This window comes from Ranitomeya imitator, chromosome 1 (genome assembly GCF_032444005.1).
Source record: "Ranitomeya imitator isolate aRanImi1 chromosome 1, aRanImi1.pri, whole genome shotgun sequence".
Lineage (NCBI taxonomy): Eukaryota > Metazoa > Chordata > Amphibia > Anura > Dendrobatidae > Ranitomeya > Ranitomeya imitator.
The window spans coordinates 50,751,809-50,773,443 of record NC_091282.1 but is presented as its reverse complement, the minus strand read 5'-3'; the positions used below and the strand labels follow the sequence as shown (position 1 = coordinate 50,773,443).

Here is a 21,635-nt window from a genome sequence, read left to right as displayed (position 1 = left end):
CTCCCTATGCTCAGATCGGCAGAAGTAAGATGGCGGTCGGCGTGCACGCCCCTTTATAGCCCCTATGACGCCACAGAAAGCAAGCCAATCACTGCCATGTACTTCTCTAAGATGGTGGGGACTGAGACCTATGTCATCAAGCTGCCCACACTCTGCGTGCACCTTCATTGGCTGAGAAATGGCGCTTAAAGCGTCATATGAAACGCGACTTTGGCGCTCAGATCGCCGACCTCATGGTCGATCCCACAGTGGGATCGGGTCGGGTTTCACGAAACCCGACTTTGCCAAAAGTCGGCGATTTATGAAAATGTCCGATCGGTTTCGCTCAACCCTAGTGGTAATTTTTCTTTGCATGGGGTAAAAATGCAGTGAAGTCTAAAAGACAAACCCCCAGAGAACCCCAAGAGCAATGCCACCTTAGTAAAAACCATAAAAAAAATAGCAGCAAGCGAAAATAACCAATAAGAATGGAATAGTATGGTGGAGTTTAAAATACAAAAAATAAATAAAATGGCTTACTCGGGGGAGTAATGAAAATAAAATGAGCAAAAATTGAACACTTCTGTTCTTTTAAAAAGTCTTTAAATTTAGTAAATTGCAGCTGGACAATGAAAGATGGTGGTAAGCTTTGATTGTAATTTAATTAAAAAAGGATGAAAAAAAACAATACAACTTTGAGTTGATAAAAGTAAAATGATAAAGTTTTAATCAATTTCTACAACTTTAGAACAGTCACCCCTGGGCCGTGCAGGTCCGATGGGGCACATAAGATCCCAGTAAACGGTGGCCTCGTTACAGATTTTATATCGGGGTCTATTACTCACAAAGGTTAAAGAGGTCTCTTTATGGACAATATCTTTGATATGAGAGCTTCCACAAGAATTAGATAATCACCATGGGCTAGGCTCCCGAGACCCCAGCAAACAAGCAGTCACTTCAGTCTTACATGGTGACCAGATAAATGACTGTAATAATTGCATAGAAGAATCCATTAGAGTCAGAGCTGATGTTTGTTGTTACCACGTCTCCATCTCAAGTGCAGGGCCTAAACCAAAATCCAGGTAACAGAGAGTACAATAGTCCTCATTTTCAGTTTTCTGCTGAAGAAATTGTATGCAGGTTCTCCAAAAAATAGAAGTGATCATAATTTATTTTGTCGAGAGCACCTAATATTTTGATGCAGAAACTCTTGAAGCTCCGACCAACTAGTTTCTTGCGCTCTACAATGTGGCAGAAGTTCTCCACCCCAAGTCAAAGGAAGTGGGAAGAACGGAGACTGTGATACTGGACAGAAAGGTGAACCGGGAGGCTCTAGAAGATGTCCTGCTCCTGGATAACACTGCACATACACATCCTTCTTGCCATACTTTTCTGCCCGAGATTTTGCTTCCCTAGCAAAGAACAAACTGTTGTAATTCTGGTCTTTATCTCCTACCATAAAGAGGATAGGGCCTCTGGCTTTCTCCAGTGGAAGTATAGAGTCCTTGTATTCTGGTTTTCTTGGGTCATTCATTGAGTTGGCAAGACAGAGGGATGCAAAGTCTGTGATGAGAAGTCCTTCCACTTTGTAGGGTATGCCATTCACAGTGAGATCACCATAAACTAGATTGTTGCCATTCACGGCATTGGTTCCATTGATGCATACTGTAGCAGTGACCTGAGGCAGGTAGGATGCCATAGCCAAAGCCATCTCAGCTCCTTTACATATAGCGACCACTCCAACTCCATCACCGGACACCTGAAAAGTAGAATATATGGTGAAATTCATATATCTATGTATAGGGGTATGGTGTGGGGGATATTAATGTTGGAATTGACTTAAGGAAGTTCATATGGTGTTAAAATGATCATTCCCTCAAAACAATCTCATCTTTAAAAGTTGCATCTTCCAGTCATATTTTCTCTTTAACCCCTCTGTGACCTTAGACGTACTATCCCGTCGAGGTGCCCTGGGCTTATCTGACCCTGGACGGGATAGTACGTCATAGCCGATCGGCCGCGCTCACGGGGGGAGCGCGGCCGATCGCGGCCGGGTGTCAGCTGCTTATCGCAGCTGACATCCGGCACTATGTGCCAGGAGCGGTCACGGACCGCCCCCGGCACATTAACCCCTGGCACACCGCGATCAAAGCTGATCGCGATGTGCCGGCGGTGCAGGGAAGCACCGCGCAGGGAGGGGGCTCCCTGCGGGCTTCCCTGAGACCCCCGGAGCAACGCGATGTGATCGCGTTGCTGCGAGGGTCTCACCTCCCTCCCTGCTCCCTCCAGCCCCGGATCCAAGATGGCCGCGGATCCGGGTCCTGCAGGGAGGGAGGTGGCTTCACAGAGCCTGCTCAGAGCAGGCACTGTGAAGCCTGCAGCGCTGCATGTCAGATCAGTGATCTGACAGAGTGCTGTGCAAACTGTCAGATCACTGATCTGTGATGTCCCCCCCTGGGACAAAGTAAAAAAGTAAAAAAAAAAATTTCCAAATGTGTAAAAAAAATTAAAAAAAATATTCCAAAATAATGAAAAAAAAAAAAAAATATTATTCCCATAAATACATTTCTTCATCTAAATAAAAAAAAAAAACCAATAAAAGTACACATATTTAGTATCGCCGCGTCCGTAACGACCCGACCTATAAAACTGTCCCACTAGTTAACCCCTTCAGTAAACACCGTAAGAAAAAAAAAAAAAAAACGAGGCAAAAAACAACGCTTTATTATCATACCGCCGAACAAAAAGTGGAATAACACGCGATCAAAAGGACAGATATAAATAACCATGGTACCGCTGAAAGCGTCATATTGTCCCGCAAAAAAAGAGCCGCCATACAGCATCATCAGCAAGAAAATAAAAAAGTTATAGTCCTGAGAATAAAGCGATGCAAAAATAATTATTTTTTCTGTAAAATAGTTTTTATCGTATAAAAGCACCAAACCATAAAAAAATGATATAAATGAGGTATCGCTGTAATCGTACTGACCCGAAGAATAAAACTGATTTATCAATTTTACCAAACGCGGAACGGTATAAACGCCTCCCCCAATAGAAATTCATGAATAGCTGGCTTTTGGTCATTCTTCCTCACAAAAATCGGAATAAAAAGCGATAAAAAAATGTCACATGCCCAAAAATGTTTTCAATAAAAACATCAACTCGTCCCGCAAAAAACAAGACCTCACATGACTCTGTGGACCAAAATATGGAAAAATTATAGCTCTCAAAATGTGGTATTGCAAAAAATATTTTTTGCAATAAAAAGGGTCTTTCAGTGTGTGACGGCTGCCAATCATAAAAATCCGCTAAAAAACTCGCTATAAAAGTAAATCAAACCCCCCTTCATCACCCCCTTAGTTAGGGAACAATAAAAAAAATGTATTTATTTCCATTTTCCCATTAGGGCTAGGGTTAGGGCTAGGGTTAGGGCTAGGGCTAGGGTTAGGGCTAGGGTTAGGGCTAGGGTTAGGGTTAGGGCTAGGGTTAGGGCTAGGGCTAGGGTTAGGGTTAGGGCTAGGGTTAGGGCTAGGGTTAGGGCTAGGGTTAGGGCTAGGGTTAGGGCTAGGGTTAGGGCTAGGGTTAGGGTTAGGGTTGGGGCTACAGTTAGGGTTGGGGCTAAAGTTAGGGTTAGGGTTTAGATTACATTTACAGTTGGGAATAGGGTTGGGATTAGGGTTAGGGGTGTGTCAGGGTTAGAGGTGTGGTTAGGGTTACCGTTGGAATTAGGGTTAGGGGTGTGTTTAGATTAGGGTTTCAGTTATAATTGGGGGGTTTCCACTGTTTCGGCACATCAGGGGCTCTCCAAACACGACATGGCGTCCGATCTCAATTCCAGCCAATTCTGCGTTGAAAAAGTAAAACAGTGCTCCTTCCCTTCCGAGCTCTCCTGTGTGCCCAAACAGGGGTTTACCCCAACATATGGGGTATCAGCGTACTCAGGACAAATTGGACAACAACTTTTGTGGACCAATTTCTCCTGTTACCCTTGGGAAAATACAAAACTGGGGGCTAAAAAATAATTTTTGTGGGAAAACAAAAAGATTTTTTATTTTCACGGCTCTGCGTTATAAACTGTAGTGAAACACTTGGGGGTTCAAAGTTCTCACAACACATCTAGATAAGTTCATTGAGGGGTCTAGTTTCCAATATGGGGTCACTTGTGGGGGGTTTCTACTGTTTAGGTACATTAGGGGCTCTGCAAACGCAATGTGACGCCTGCAGACCATTCCATCTAAGTCTGCATTCCAAATGGCGCTCCTTCCCTTCCGAACCCTCCCATGCGCCCAAACGGTGGTTCCCCCCCACATATCGGGTATCAGCGTACTCAGGACAAATTGGACAACAACTTTTGGGGTCCAATTTCTCCTGTTACCCTAGGGAAAATACAAAACTGGGGGCTAAAAAATAATTTTTGTGGGAAAAAAATTTTGTTTTATTTTTATGGCTCTGCATTATAAACTTCTGTGAAGCCCTTGGTGGGTCAAAGTGCTCACCACACATCCAGATAAGTTCCTTAGGGGGTCTAATTTCCAAAATGGTGTCACTTGTGGGGGGTTTCAATGTTTAGGCACATCAGTGGCTCTCCAAACGCAACATGGCGTCCCATCTCAATTTCTGTCAATTTTGCATTGAAAAGTCAAACTGCGCTCCTTCCCTTCCGAGCTCTCCCATGCGCCCAAACAGTGGTTTACTGCCACATATGGGGTATCAGCGTACTCAGGACAAATTGGACAACAACTTTTGAGGTCCAATTTCTTCTCTTACCCTTGGAAAAATAAAAAATTGGGGGCAAAAATATAATTTTTGTGAAAAAATATGATTTTTTATTTTTACGGTTCTGCATTATAAACTTCTGTGAAGCACTTGGTGGGTCAAAGTGCTCACCACACATCCAGATAAGTTCCTTAGGGGGTCTACTTTCCAAAATGGTGTCACTTGTGGGGGGTTTCAATGTTTAGGCACATCAGTGGCTCTCCAAACGCAACATGGCGTCCCATCTCAATTCCTGTCAATTTTGCACTGAAAAGTCAAATAGCGCTCCTTCCCTTCCGAGCTCTCCCATGCGCCCAAACAGTGGTTTACTGCCACATATGGGGTATCAGCGTACTCAGGACAAATTGGACAACAAATTTTTGGGTCCAATTTCTCCTGTTACCCTTGGTAAAATAAAACAAATTGGAGCTGAAGTAAATTTTTTGTGTAAAAAAGTTAAATGTTCATTTTTATTTAAACATTCCAAAAATTCCTATTAAACACCTGAAGGGTTAATAAACTTCTTGAATGTGGTTTTGAGCACCTTGAGGGGTGCAGTTTTTAGAATGGTGTCACACTTGGGCATTTTCTATCATATAGACCCCTCAAAATGACTTCAAATGAGACGTGGTCCCTAAAAAAAAATGGTGTTGTAAAAATGAGAAATTGCTGGTCAACTTTTAACCCTTATAACTCCCTAACAAAAAAAAAAATTGGTTCCAAAATTATGCTGATGTAAAGGAGACATGTGGGAAATGTTACTTATTAAGTATTTTGTGTGACATATCTCTGTGATTTAATTGCATAAAAATTCAAAGTTTGAAAATTGCGAAATTTTCAAAATTTTCGCCAAATTTCCGTTTTTTTCACAAATAAACGCAGGTACTATCAAAGAAATTTTACCACTATCATGAAGTACAATATGTCACGAGAAAACAATGTCAGAATCACCAGGATCCGTTGAAGCGTTTCGGAGTTATAACCTCATAAAGGGACAGTGGTCAGAATTGTAAAAATTGGCCTGGTCATTAACGTGCAAACCACCCTTGGGGGTAAAGGGGTTAATTTCTGCTGCATTGGAAATATAGAATGGTAAGATCAACGTATGGCCATGTAATACATGGACTGGGCTATTAGAGAGAAAGCATCTCTAAACTGATGTCCTTTTTGGATGATCCCCTTATATTATGTCATGTGCCTTAATAATCTCAATAGGACATCCCCTTTAATACTAGTATGTACAGTACAGACCAAAAGTTTGGACACACCTTCTCATTTAAAGAATTTTCTGGATTTTCATGACTATGAAAATTGTAAATTCACACTGAAGGCATCAAAACTATGAATTGACACATGAGGAATTATATACTTAACAAAAAAGTGTGAAACAACTGAAAATATGTCTTATATTCTAGGTTCTTCAAAGTAGCCACCTTTTGCTTTGATGACTGCTTTGCATACTCTTGGCATTCTCTTGATGAGCTTCAAGAGGTAGTCACTGGGAATGGTCTTCCAACAATCTTGAAGGAGTTCCCAGAGATGCTTAGCACTTGTTGGCCCTTTTGCCTTCACTCTGCGGTCCAGCTCACCCCAAACCATCTTGATTGGGTTTAGGTCTGGTGACTGTGGAGGCCAGGTCATCTGGAGTAGCACCCCATCACTCCCCTTCTTGGTCAAATAGCCCTTACAGAGCCTGGAGGTGTGTTAGGGGTCATTGTCCTGTTGAAAAATAAATGATGGTCTAAATAAACGCAAACCAGATGGAATAGCATGCCGCTGCAAGATGCTGTGGTAACCATGCTGGTTCAGTATGCCTTCAATTTTGAATAAATCCCCAACAGTGTCATCAGCAAAGCACCACCACACCATCACACCTCCTCCTCCTCCTCCATGCTTCACGGTGGGAACCAGGCATGCAGAGTCCATCCGTTCACCTTTTCTGCGTCGCACAAAGACACGGTGGATGGAACCAAAGATCTCAAATTTGGGCTCATCAGACCAAAGCACAGATTTCCACTGGTCTAATGTCCATTCCTTGTGTTCTTTAGCCCAAACAAGTCTCTTCTGCTCGTTGCATGTCATTAGCAGTGGTTTTCTAGCAGCTATTTTACCATGAAGGCCTGCTGCACAAAGTCTTCTTTTAACAGTTGTTGTAGAGATGTGTTTGCTGCTAGAACTCTGTGTGGCATTGACCTGGTCTCTAATCTGAGCTGCTGTTAACCTGCGATTTCTGAGGCTGGTGACTCGGATAAACTTATCCTCAGAAGCAGAGGTGACTCTTGGTCTTCCTTTCCTGGGGCGGTCCTCATGTGAGCCAGTTTCTTTGTAGCGCTTGATGGTTTTTTCCATTGCACTTAGGGACACTTTCAAAGTTTTCCCAATTTTTCGGACTGACTGACCTTCATTTCTTAAAGTAATTATGGCCACTCGTTTTTCTTTACTTAGAATTTGTATCATGGCAGGAAAAAAGCAGCTAACAGTCTATTCAGTAGGACTATCAGCTGTTTATCCACCAAACTTCTGCACAACACAACTGATGGTCCCAACCCAATTTATAAGGAAAGAAATCCCACTTATTAAACCTGACAGGGCATGCGTGTGAAGTGAAAACCATTCCCGGTGACTACCTCTTGAAGCTCATCAAGAGAATGCCAAGAGTGTACAAAGCAGTCATCAAAGCAAAAGGTGGCTACTTTGAAGAACCTAGAATATAAGACATATTTTCAGTTGTTTCACACTTTTTTGTTAAGTATATAATTCCACATGTGTTAGTTCATAGTTTTGATGCCTTCAGTGTGAATGTACAATTTTCATAGTCATGAAAATACAGAAAACTCTTTAAATGAGACGTTGTGTCCAAATTTTTGGTCTGTACTGTAAATGCATTGTCCAGTTTCGAAAACACATTTTCATTTATCCTGTTAGGAAATTGTGAGGGATCGTTCATCTGTTTAAGAACCTCAGCTCTTGAATACAGCTAAAGAGTAAAAAAGTTGACAGAAAGGTGAGAGGACAAACAAGCGCAAAATGGCGTTATCCAGACAACGGCGTTATAGGTGGTGTGACTGTGCTCACCTGGTAATGTGAGAAAGCACAACATGTAAGAGGTCTCAGAATATAAATCCAGCTGCTGCTCTAGAAGTTGGAGAATCCAATGTAGAAATCAGATATAGTGGATGCGGGTGTGGTTTCATTTTTAACGCGTTTCAAAAGTATCTGTAACTTGTTCGTCAGGAGAAACCACAGAAAGTCAGACCTGATGAAGAATCTATAGCTACTTTAAAACGCGTTAAGTATAAAACCGCAATTTTTCTACAATACTCTGGACTCTCTGGATATCCTTGTTTAATACCGACAGCTGCACAGCATGCCCGCATCTACTATATCTGGGAAGTTATGGTATGTTGACTTATCATACTTGTTGAAATGTCAACTCTCCAACTTATTGACACGTCAGGTCTTCATATACCGCTTTAGACTTGTTGATATGTTACTGAGTAAGGAGGATTCTAAACTTACTTTTGGATGATTACATAGAAACTGAGCGGCTTCTTCAAAATATTTTAAATCCACTTCACCGAGGAAAGTAGGTAAATCATCATAAGCAAAATAAGCCAGTGCAAGAGAGGCAAAACCCTGGCTGGCTAGGAGGCTACTGCGAAACTCTAGTAGGCCACCAACACCTCCAAACATGTCAATAACTCCCGGAAAGGGTCCTTCACCTGAAGAGAAGATGGAATTGTAAAATAAATGGATTTCAACCTTATGGATGGAAGGACTGGTAAAAGCAAGTACTGGCAAAAGCTTTATAGAGAACTGGTCATCAAGTTTTTATACCCCAATTAATGCCATCTATGAAAACGCACTGTAATGCAGACTACATCCCACCCTTTATGCTAAAAATCTGGGTTTACGTTACAGACAAATTTATTGTTGAATTTTTATGTAAATAAGCTGCAAGTTCCCAGGGTGGTGCATGCGCAGTAAGGTCCGAAGGAAGAAACTGCAGATCACTTCAGACAGTGACAGTCATCTAACACTAGGGCAATTAGCTGAGGAATGAAGAAGATAATCACTGGCGTTATCTGCAAACTGATCAAACACTGTGTAGTGCATTGGCAGCACACTATGCAGTGAGGCAGTGACCCACTGAAGTTCAAAGCAAAACGTCTCTTTAATGTTCAGGTCAAAACACAGCACACGATATCTTCTGGATCACAGCCGGGAACAAGACAGTCCTCCTCCGGTTCGCAGCCAGACACATATCCACTGGATTACAGTCACTAAACATGTCAGTCCACCTCATACCGGTTGCCATGGGTGACTGCACAGCCATGTTAATGTTCTACTCTCAGCATCACAGAGTACCAGATATCCTCTGGTTCACAGCCAGGAACTATATCCTCCAGTTTACTGTCACTAAACATGCCAGTCCACCTCTTGAGACCAGTTGCTGTGGGTGACTGCACCACTGTGTTCGCTGTGGGTGCCAGGTGTCTCAGCTGCCCTAGCTGTTTGGCTCCACTGGCCTGTGCTGCCTCACACAGGTAAAGCTCTGCAGAGCCTCCTGCTCTGTACTCCTCCAAACACCAGACTGACACCAACTCTGACCCTGACACACCCAAACCTTATACTACAGGGTTTTAAACTAGCAACCAGTGGCCTTCAGCCACATGGAAAATCTGGCCCGGCATGAAACGGACTGCATCACTACTGTCCTGTAGTCCATTTCAAACCACAGAAGCCCAGAGAAGGTTTTCCCTAAATCTGCCTCACAACCAACAGTCTTCTTCATCAGGACCTCACTGTGCATGCCCTGAGGATTGACACAGTTGCACTAGATCTTGAGCATGTGAGGATGCTTACTGAAAGAAGTGTGACTAGTCAATCACTATTAAGGCAGGGAATAGGGAAGAGGCAGCAGACCTGTAATTGCAGTGTCTGCCCCTACTTTGCAAGTCATATGCATAAAAATTCAACAACAAATTTCTCTAAAAAACAAACCCAGATTTATTTATTTATTTTTTAAAGGTACAGATGTAGTCAGCTTTAGATGGCATTAGATTTAACATGACAGGTTCCCTTTAGATAGGGTTCCGCTTTTTTTTACCAACACATTCACATTGAAAAATAGTCTCGCCACCATGCACTTTTAACTTCTTTTTCTAGGGAGGACATTGAAAAATGTAGAGCCTAAAGCTTGAAATTTCCAATTCAACACAATGATCCCTTTTTTGTGAGCTTGTAGGAGAGCAGGAGGTTAAGAAGCAGCAGTTTTAGTAACTTCTGTAGTGGACTCTCCATTTAGAGGACAATTTTGGAATTGGTCGCCTTCAAATTTTATCTGAGGAGTGGCGGTTTTGCCTGTAGTGTGAAGGTTTAGGGAACTCCTACTGACCAGATGTTGGGTTCTTACATGGCGGACTAGTACCATACCAATGAATGGTTGGCTTCATACTTTGAGATGAATTTTTATTGCAGTCCTCAGAGAAAAGGGGCATTGTTGTGCCCAATAAATCAGCGGGAGCTGCTGGTGATCGCTACCTCTTCCTCCCTTGATGGAGAAGGGAAGCACATGCTGCCACTCCCCTGCTTTCTAGAGACACCAACTGCTGAGATTATTCAGTAACCAGTATGGACACCATGCTATCTGACATAGAAGAGTTGGGCAATAGGGTATGAGGAGATTGGGCAGACATGCACTTGACTTATATGCGCAGTTGTAGACTTGTAGGTTTGTAGGGAGATAAGAACGCTTTTACAAGGGAGAGGCTCATGAAGATTAAGCCATCAAGGAGTTAGCTTATAAGAGTGAGAGAGACTCTGGAAATTTAGTCATAAGGGAGAATAAGTCGGAGAAGGGTATTTAAAGTGTCTGGAAATTTCGAGCTTATAAAGTCCTGTGATCACAGCAGCATCAGCACTGATCTAAATGAGTTTCAACATGTTCTAAAGTGATTGCATATTGCCAGCACTTTCTGACCGTTGAGGTCCAGCCTTTGTGAACTCCAGCAATGCTGAGAACTGGTGTAGCAATGCCGAGAACTGGTGTAGCAATGCCTTCCTTTTATATGTTTTATCTGAACAACAGAACCTCCATCTGACTGGCAAGGAATGCAAGTCCTGCATCCATTTAAAAGCAGTGTGAAAAAAAAAACCCACCAGTAAAAGAGATAGAGCACGATATTACCACTGCTCGCATGGTGGTCCCAGAGGTCCTAGTGATGCCATCACTTTAGAAAATGGAAAATTAAACATTGGTATGCAACCTGTGCCATTATACTCGCCACATTAAGTGCCCATGCTAATATAGACACCACATATTATCTATCACCCATGGCTTACAACCACCACTAATCCAAATTACTTTATATCAGTACATGGTTATTATTACAACTGTATGGCAGTTATAATTAGGCACTAACTGGTATGGGTAATTGCACATTGTTACCTACCAGGTGGAAGAAAAAGTGCTCCTCGTACCCGTCCTTCTCTTATTGATATTCTCTGCACTCCGGGAGCTTTGTACCATCTTTCAATGACCTTAGTGGCAGCAGGTACATCTTCAGGAAGTGGAATGAGTATCATTGAGGGATATAACTCCAGATGAACCAAGAAAGGACTTCCCACTACATCACGTTTCATCAGCCTTAGAAATGGGATTGTTAGTTTCAGGGACCAAAATAGGCCCATAGGACACACTCCATTGAAGTCTCCACCAGTGGCTGGAGTTTTCTCCAGGTCCACCTTCCCTTCCAAATTTGTCCTATAGAAAGCTCTGGAGTGAAATATCTGCCCTTTTTCATCCTTCAGCCATGCTTTTAGAGTGATCACCTGGTCGGGGGGAAGGCCCCAAGCTTGAATCTTCACTGGTTCATCCACCAAGGAGATCTCAGGAGATACTGTGAGACCAACCATATCTGAAGATCAAGGAGTCTTAAATGGGAAACAAGGTCCAAAAAGACAATTAATATTAAGTAAATTAAGGCATCAAGACAGGAATTTATTGCTATAGGCTCTCTACATACATGTGCTTCTCACAAAATTAGAATATCATCAAAAAGTTAATTTATTTCAGTTCTTTAATACAAAAAGTGAAACTCCTATATTATATAGAGTCATTACACACAGAGTGATCTATTTCAAGTCTTTATTTCTGTTAATGTTGATGATTATGGCTTACAGCCAATGAAAACCCAAATCATTATCTCAGTAAATTAGAATACTTGAAAAATGATTTTAAAATCCAAAATGTTGGCCTACTGAAATGTATGTTCAGTAAATGCACTCAGTACTTGGTCAGGGCACCTTTTGCATCAATTACTGCATCAATGTGGCGTGGCATGGAGGCGATCAGCCTGTGGTACTGCAGAGGTGTTATGGAAGCCCAGGTTGCTTTGATAGCAGCCTTCAGCTCGTCTGCATTGCTGGGTCTGGTGTCTCTCATCTTCCTCTTGACAATACTCCATAGATTCACTATGGGGTTAAGTTCAGGCAAGTTTGCTGGCCAGTCAAGCACAGTGATACTGTTGTTTGCAAACCAGGTATTGGTACTTTTGGCAGTTTGGACAGGGGCCAAGTCCTGCTGGAGAATGACATTTTCTTCTCCAAAGGAACACCAATATCCAAAACAGTAACCCAGACGGATAACATACCAGTGATGTAGTATGAGGACGTGTCAGCTCCAACCCACCCAGACGCGCGTTTCGGAGTTTTCCTTCTTCAGGGAGCGTGCCATGACCCATCACCATGTGTTTTTTTTTATAGCACCCGCAGATAATCTTGAGCCAATCCACAGCTACCTTGCATTTAACATGGCACATCAACTGGCCGACGGAAAGCACGGGCCCATGCAATCCGGCGCTAGATGACGGACCGGAAGTGGAGGCATATGGATGCATAGAGGAACGCAAAGCATGAATAATACTAATAACAGTATAGAAGCACAAATACAACCTATATGCTCCCACCTACCTCCACCATCCCACGCATGTATATACATAAACCATTGTGTATGCCGATAACGTTTGGAATATAATTACAAATACCATATAGATATAGCTACAATTGTATACACTATTATACGATCTCATAATCACACATTATAATAAACATATAGCAATTACAACAAAAAAACACACAAAAACAGACAAATAACATTTTTTGTGTGTTTTTTTGTTGTAATTGCTATGATATTGTTAGGGCTAGCGGAACGCACCGAGTAAATATAGAGGTTTTATTATAATAGATGCGTTTGCAGCCCGGGGTCCACCGTGCAGGAGAACCTGCTGCTAGTAAACGGCAGAACAATATGGCGGTATGAGCTAACTCTGTTACTTCACAGAGTAGCCGTGAACTCAAAGCACTGCGCCCTGTTTGACTTCACAGTGGCACAGGCTAACTACCCAACTGAGAGCAGTCAGTGGTCATGCATGCACACAAAACTCCTCACAGGAGGTGCCAGCATTCTAGGGGCTTATTTCAGCCAGGTCCCTGAATACATTCACACAAAATCTCCTAGCCGGAGGTGCCAGCATTCTAGGGTCTTATTTCAGCCGGGTCCCTGAACACAAACTCACATGACCACACTGGCGCAAAGCACATAACATAGAACGATACTAGTGCATGGCCGTGCGGCCATGCGAGCCTTAAATAGTTGCAGCATGTGCAGGACCTTCCTAGAAGGACCAATGAGAGGCTGCCACAGAGCGTGAGCACCTACAGGACCTTTCTGAAGGACCAATGGCTTTAGCTGCAGTATCTGACAATGTGACCCTCGATCTCCACTGAGAGATCTTACTCTAGGCATGCTCAGAATGAGAAAAGCAGGACTTAGTCCCAGAAGCGTCTGCTCGCCGCTGCCCAGCACTGACTTCAATGGCAGAAGCAGGAAAAGCAGCAGTAACTCTTTGTACAGAGTCAGACTGAGCGAGACACTGGGACTGACGTCTCCGCTGAGCAGGCTCCACTGTGGCAGGAGAAGAATGGGAGACCGCAGCGGATGGCCCGAGATCCCCCCTGTGCAGAGGTGGGAACTCGACCCCTAACAGATATGTTTATTATAATGTGTGATTATGAGATCGTATAATAGTGTGTACAATTGTAGCTATATCTATATGGGATTTGTAATTATATTCCAAACGTTATCGGCATACGCAATGGTTTATGTATATACATACATGGGATGGTGGAGGTAGGTGGGAGCATATAGGTTGTATTTGTGCTTCTATACTGTTATTAGTATTATTCATGCTTTGCGTTCCTCTATGCATCCATACATTAGTCCGTATGCTAATACCTACTTCTGTTACCCCGTTATTGATTTATTTGTCGCTTGTTTGGGATAGTTCTCACTTTACCCATTTCCAATATGGCCAATTTGGCACTTCCGCTCTTGCGCAGTTCAGATCTCTGCCTCCACTTCCGGTCTGTCATCTTGCGCCGGATTGCATGGGCCCGTGCTTTCCAGCGGCCGGTTAAGTGCAAGGTAGCTGCGGATTGGCTCAAGATTATCTGTGGGTGCTATAAAAAAACACATGCTTAAGGGTCATGGCACGCCCCCTGAAGAAGGAACACTCCGAAACGCGCGTCGGGGTGGGTGGGAGCTGACACATCCTCATACTACATCACTGGTATGTTATCCATCTGGGTTACTGTTTTGGATATTGGTGTGCACAAATCCTTCGATATGTATTCTTACCTATGTGTTCCTGATTTAATACGTGGCATACTGTTAATAGTATGGAACATGTAGGGATTTGATTATTGGTACCATTTTCCAGTATTGGGTGACTCAGTGATTGCTATGTGGTGTTTAGTCTGACTCCATGCGCTCCATGTAGTTTGCTGACAATTTTTAACCTGTTACTGTCCAGAAACCTGTTCTTTATGTATTGATAATTAATAAAGCTATTTAAAATTTACTTCTTTGGACTTTATTGCAACATTTTTTCAGTGGTTGTTTGCTCTTTAGCATTGGTGTGTCCAATACCATTCCATTTGCAGGCTCATGCTATCTATGCTTCACAATTAGTCCAGGATATCATGACTAGATGGCATATATATTATTGCCTGTTTTGTTTTCCTTGTTGTTACTTTGTTTCATATGGAGGGGGCTGGCTGCTTATTTCAACAGCTATGCCATCCCTGTTCTCTATCTATGCATCAGCCATAAAACTTCCACCTTGCCCTGGGTACAGGTAGTCCATTTTAAAGGAAGGAACTCACCCTTACTTAATCCTTCACCATCGACAGCTACGTCATAACAAACTATATAATGTAGTATAATAAAGATAATGGACATCAATATTTACTGTTCAAATAATTTACAACCCACAACACTATGATTGCCTGATTCATAATTTTTAACGATGAAGGTAGACTTAAGGCCATCAAGTTGAAACTATAGCCTAACATGTTTAGGCAGAAGAAGGCAGCATCTGCCTCAAACAATTTACGTGCCTCATATTAAGAGAAAAATTCCTTCCCGACTACACAAACGGCAATCCGACTAGTTCCCTGGATCAACGTTCCATGATACAATCTAGTGCCCGTAGCCTGTAATATAGAATTTTTAATTACGGTACATTACTGCTCTAGAAAATAGAAAAAGCCAAGATAATTAGCACGTAAATTGGCCAATTTCTACATGCCTAGCAGCCATGGCAAGACGACCTCCTTGAACTTTTGTAGTGAATCAACCATTACAACATCATGTGGTAGAGAGTTCCATAATCTAATTTAGTGTAGAATAAAGAATTGGCGTCTGTGATTATGATTAATCCTTCTTTCCTCAGGATGACACTTTTCATTGTTGCAGGCATATGTGTAAAAAGATCATTAGAAAAATCTTTGGATTGTCTCTTCTTGTTTTTGTAGATTACAATAGGTTCTGCCTTAAGTAGAGATGAGCGAATCCAAAAGTTCGGGGTTTGTACCGGACAGTCAGTGTCTGCCCAACACAGACTTCTCCCAGAGTCTGTTGCAATGTTCAGAGTTCCGGGTAAATAAGGTGAAAGAAAGAGACAGAAAATTTTTCAGCTCAAAAGTTTGGGTCACCATTGGTTTCAGTGGGGTTTGGGTCCTGATTCAAATTCAGGTAAAGTTCTGGTACCCGAATTTAACTTTGGAATAAAGTTCGGGTAGGGTACCTGAACCCAAACTTCCACAGGTCCGCTCATCCTTCCCCTTAAGTTTTAATTTTTACATACTGAATAACCCCAAGTTTGATAACCTGTACTTGTATTGCAGTCAACCCATTCCCTTAATATCCTCGGTAGCTCTTTTCTGCATCGGCTCTAGTTCAGCTTTCTCCTTCTGGAGTCCATAATTGTACACAGTATTCTAAATGTGGCCACACTAGTGATTTGTATAGAGGTAAAACTATGTTCTTGCCCTGAGCATCTCTGCCTCTTTTAATACATCCCATAATTTTATGTTCCTTGACAGCAGCTGCCAGGCACCAATGACTAAAGTTTCGATTCCTGTCCATTAATACCCCTAAATCTTTTTCAGTGTCAGTTTTACCCAGTGTTTTACCATTCAGTACTTATACATTTTCTCTGACCTTACATTTATGTACACTAAACGTCATTTGCCATTTCTCAGCCCCATCCTCCAGCTTGCATAATTCCCACTGTAATAATTTATCCTCCTCTGTGTTGATTACCTTGTATAGTTTAGTGCAGGGGTCAGGAACCTTTTTGGCTAAGAGAGCCGTAAACGCCACATATTTTGAAATATAATTCCGCGAGAGCCGTACAATATGTTTAAAGGGCCATTGACAGATCAATCGCTCCAATGTTCACTTAGTACAGCAAGGAATGCTCCTCCCTGCTGTATAAAGCCACAACTGGACTGAAACAATGGTAATTAGCAGTAAAAAATTAAATAAATAACTTACATTGTGAGCTTGCGATGCATGACATCAGTCCAGCAGTCTGGCTTCTTCTTTTTCCTGCGCATGACTGGAAGCTGGTATTCTTCCCACCTGATGTTGAGAGAATGCCAGATTTGAGTATATAGTATACAGTGTATATATAGTGTCAGTGTATAGGCAACACTGACTCACCAGTGACGTCTCTAGGTGAAGTCCTTCATCTTTCATCCAGCACAGACCGCCATCATTCCTTCCAGCCAGGACTCGTTTCTGCAGGAAATAACACAGTTATCTCGAGCTCCGCTTGCAGAACACATTACTTAATTTTTCACAACTTCTACATTACATCACATGAAGAAAAAAAGGCGATATAGTGTCACTCTGCACAGTAACCGTATCTACATTCTGCCCATGCCTCAAGTCCTGCCCCCAGTGTGTCCAGCATATTACCCCCATGTTGTCCAGCAATCTGCCCCAGTGTGTCCAGCATATTACCCCCATGTTGTCCAGCAATCTGCCCCAGTGTGTCCAGCATATTACCCCCATGTTGTCCAGCAATCTGCCCCAGTGTGTCCAGCATATTACCCCCATGTTGTCCAGCAATCTGCCCCAGTGTGTCCAGCATATTACCCCCATGTTGTCCAGCAATCTGCCCCAGTGTGTCCAGCATATTACCCCCATGTTGTCCAGCAATCTGCCCCAGTGTGTCCAGCATATTACCCCCATGTTGTCCAGCAATCTGCCCCAGTGTGTCCAGCATATTACCCCCATGTTGTCCAGCATATTACCCCCAGTGTGTCCAGCAATCTGCCCCAGTATGTCCAGCACTGCCCCCAGTGTGTCCAGCAATCTGCCCCAGTGTCCAGCCTTTCCCCAGTGTGTCCAGCAGTCTGCCCCAGTGTGTCCAGCATATTACCCCCAGTGTCCAGCATTGCCCCAGTGTGTCCAGCAATCTGCCCCATGGTCTCCTGTATTGCCCCAGTGTGTCCAGTATTCTGCCCCATGGTCTCCTGTATTGCCCCAGTGTGTCCAGCAATCTGCCCCATAGTCTCCTGTATTGCCCCAGTGTGTCCAGCATTCTGCCCCATGGTCTCCAGTATTGCCCCAGTGTGTCCAGTATTCTGCCCCATGGTCTCCTGTATTGCCCCAGTGTGTCCAGCATTCTGCCCCACGGTCTCCTGTATTGCCCCAGTGTGTCCAGTATTCTGCTCCATGGTCTCCTGTATTGCCCCAGTGTGTCCAGCATTCTGCCCCATGGTCTCCAGTATTGCCCCAGTGTGTCCAGCAATCTGCCCCATAGTCTCCTGTATTGCCCCAGTGTGTCCAGTATTCTGCCCCATGGTCTCCTGTATTGCCCCAGTGTGTCCAGCATTCTGCCCCATGGTCTCCAGTATTGCCCCAGTGTGTCCAGCAATCTGCCCCATAGTCTCCTGTATTGCCCCAGTGTGTCCAGCATTGCCCACAGACAGTCAGACATAAAGAAAAAAAAAAAAAAGTAAAATCCTCACCTCTCCCGTTCCTAGCGTAGGTCCGGTGCAGTCAGCGTCTCTCCGGCTCTGCGACGCTCAGGACAGAGAGGCAGAGCGGCGCGCACAGGAGTCACGTCATCGCGCCCTCTGCTCTGAGACGTCGCAGAGTCAGAGGACGCTGCAGCTGCCGGCGCCGCAGGAACCAATAGAGGTGAGTATTAGAGCGGGGGCGGGGCCCGGGGGTGGGGGGAGCTGGTCATGGCGGTGGACGGCGCCGCCCGAAGATTTAAAGGGGCGTCTTTTTTTTTTTTTTCTCCCCGCTTCCTACTTGCCGGCCCCCTGTCTGCGAGCCAGATACGGCCATCAAAAGAGCCATATCTGGCTCGCGAGCCATAGGTTCCCGACCCCTGCTGTAGAGATTGCTCCTAGTACCCACTGAATTTCTGAAATCTCCCGCCAACCTTCCAAGTATGACTTTAGTTGTCCTCACACTCTCATGGCGTCATTTCTTTCCTGACCCAAAGCCTGAGCCAAAGATAGAGCCCCTACTACCTTTGGGGTAGCTCGACCTGCCTGATTTTCCCTTCACTTTGTAGCCTGATCTCTGGGCGATTGGGGGGTCTACAGAAGGGCTGGGGGTTTTTTTTAGGCTTATCCTCTGCAAACCCCTTCTTCATGTCAGATCCCTTCTCTAGAATTTCATCCAGGCCCGAGCCAAATATTCTAGCTCCTGAGAAGGGAATGGAACAAAGCTTATTTTTAGGTTGTGTATCCCCAGACCACATCTTTAGCCAAATCACTCGCAAGGCAGCATTTGACAAAACCCCATTCCTGGCAGCAAATCTGACATACTCCGCAGATGCGTCAGCCATAAACCTCATAGCCAGTTCAAGCAGTGGAAGGGATCTCAGGATAACATTCCTGGGGGAGGGTTTACTCTTTAAGTGGGTCGACGACTTAGAGGAACACAGGTGCATGAACCTAGCGACCGAGGTTGCTGTTACTGTATGTTGAACCATATTATGGCCACTGACGTCTTCCAGTTCTTTTTAGCAGGCCGTCTGCTTTCTAATCCATCGGCTCCTTGAGACTTGATGAATCTTCGAATGGGATCAAAGTCCTTTTCTCCACCTTGGCTACAAGGACATCGATTTTTGGAATGTCCACCCTGGGTTTAATGTCCTCCGGATCGAAGGGCAGGTGAAATCTAAAGTCTCAGGGAATAATAAGCCTTTTCTCGGCATCCTCCAACTCCTCCAGGATCATGGTTTGAATGTGACTGTTAACGGGGAAGACTGTGTCTCTGGGATCTTAATTCACCAAACATCTCACTGTATAGAATGAGATTTCTGGGTTTCCTCCACCTGTGTAGCACTCCTAACTGCACGGAGGAACTCATCTGTATACTCAGAAGAGAAAAGAGGTATCTTTTCTCCTTTTCTGGGGGGTCTTCAACCGCTTCCCATTCTTCTTCCTGGTTGAACCCACCGGAGTGCACGTCTTCCTCGGAGCTTAGCTCCATCTCCCACCTTGGCCTTTTGGCATGGAGTCCACCCTGGGACTTTGGCTGTGAAGCATGTGTATGGAGTAAGCAGGAAATAGAGGCCTGAACCTCTTCCCTGATGATGGACCTCATATCAGTTACAGAGATGACGGCTCCTCTCTGATGACTTTGGAGGTGCATGTCTCGCATAGCTGCTTTAACCAGGCATCTGGTAATTTAACGCTGAAGATAGCGCATCTCCTACATTTCCCCACCTTCTTGCCATCCCTTTTATGTGCAGTAGAGCTGGATGCTCCCTCCTAAAATGCTATATGTATTTATGTGGGGTAAGAGGATGTCAGTGGGTATATTCCCTACTAGACCCCTACTCATGTGCCCTTGGGCTTGTTCGGCTGGCTATAGCCTCTGCTTTGCATGAATCCTCCATGCTGAGTATACAGTAGCAATACATACAACCGGTAGCGCATTTATACAATACCGTGTCTCATGAGGAGCTATCCAGGTCCTTGCTTGTATCCTGTACTTCCTGCATTGCACCGTGGAACGCACGCTGACCATGAACCTGGAAGTGCTCGGCCCTGCCGCAGTGATGACGCCACTGGAAGTGCACCCACAGTGGGATGAAGTGGCTCACAACCTAGAGCAGCGCTCGACCGGGTAGGCTGAGGAACCCCATTCGGGGGATGTTGGCCACAGACTGCTTGACAGCGGGAAGGAAGAGGTTGGGCCCCCTAATCCCACTGAGTCTGTTCCAGATACGATCTCTTCTTTTGTTGTTCCTATCCTTGCCAGGACAGGGAAAAACACTGAAGGGTGGAGGTGGGAGCTTCCTTTTAACCTCTTGTTGTTTCCTGTCCCAGCAAAGCCAAGAAGAACAACTTCCATAGTGCGGTCACAAGGGATGACCTGGAAAATCTTTTTTCCCTAAACAGGAACCTGTCACCACGTTTGGCCGATATAAGATACGGCGTCCGCCTGTCAGAGTTTTCTACAGCATTCAGTAATGCTGTAGATAAGCCCCCAATCCCACCTGCATAAGAAGAAAAATAAGTTTTACTATACCCACCTGCAGGGTGGTCCGATCCGATGGGTGTCGCCGGTCCGGGTCCGGCGCCTCCCATCTTCTTGCGATGCCACCCTCCTTCTTGCTTCACAGGTTCCCTGGCATTGCGCTCTTGCACAGGTGTACTTATCTGCCATGCTGAGGGCAGAGCAAAGTAGTGCAGTGGGCAGGGGCTCGGCCTCTCAAACTTTTCCCAGCGCCTGTGCACTGCAGTACTTTGGTCTGCCCTCAACAGAGCATGTAAGTATGGCTGCACAGGAGCACGATGCCAGGGAGCCTGTGAAGCAAGCAGGAGGGCGGTGATCATAAGAAGATGGGAGGCGCCAGACCAGGACCTGCAACACCCATCGGACCGGACCATCCCACCCCGCAGGTGAGTATAATAAAAGTTATTTTTCTTATCATTCAGGTCGAATCAGGGGCTTATCTACAGCATTATAGAATGCGGTAGATAAGCCCTGAATGCGGGTGGCCGTATCATATATCGGCCAAACCTGGTGACAGGTTTGCTTTAATAGCTCAGTGGGTTGTTGGGTTGGCTCCCAAGCAAAAGATCACTGGTTCAAATCAAGGAGCAGCCATGAAGATTTCCCAAGAAAAGAGAAACAGCATCATCCAGCTCATTGATGTCTCTCGTGCAAGAAAATTGTTTAACTGCATCATGTGAATGCCATGACAGTTGGAAGAATACAAAATGAAGTCCGTCCATGCATTCAAAAGCCAAGAGGTGGACATCCAAGCAAAATATCGGAGTCAACTAGTCAGCTCATCATAAGGTCTCGAGTTTGCAGAAAAGTGGACATTAGAAGATTGGAAACAGGCGAGTTGGAGTAATGAGACAAAAGTCAATAGACGAGGCTTTGATGGGTGCAAATGGGTCTGGAAGAAATAAGAGAAAAAGGGGCTAACGGATCGAGAAATTGAAGAAACTGTCAAGTTCGGTGGAGGAAGCCTTATGTAATGGTTGTTTCACAGCCAAAGGCATTG

At 44.3% G+C, this 21,635-nt stretch overlaps 1 protein-coding gene across 4 annotated transcripts in view; it reads right to left on the bottom strand.

Annotated features, from left to right (window-relative positions):
* Positions 1-663: 663 nt before the first annotated feature.
* LOC138661543 (acyl-coenzyme A amino acid N-acyltransferase 1-like) overlaps positions 664-21,635 on the bottom strand; it is a 130,120-nt gene continuing 109,148 nt past the window's right edge. For 3 of the 4 annotated variants that reach the window (XM_069746345.1, XM_069746370.1, XM_069746353.1), the window contains 3 exons: positions 11,190-11,670; positions 8,254-8,456; positions 664-1,738 (listed from right to left, as the gene is read on the bottom strand). In XM_069746345.1, coding sequence (XP_069602446.1) covers positions 1,142-1,738; positions 8,254-8,456; positions 11,190-11,652 — 1,263 coding nt within the window. In that variant the 5' untranslated portion in view covers positions 11,653-11,670 and the 3' untranslated portion in view covers positions 664-1,141. Of the gene's footprint in view, positions 1,739-8,253; positions 8,457-11,189; positions 11,671-16,636; positions 16,724-16,804; positions 16,958-21,635 lie in introns of those variants that run through there. The other variant, XM_069746362.1, reaches the window with a different exon arrangement.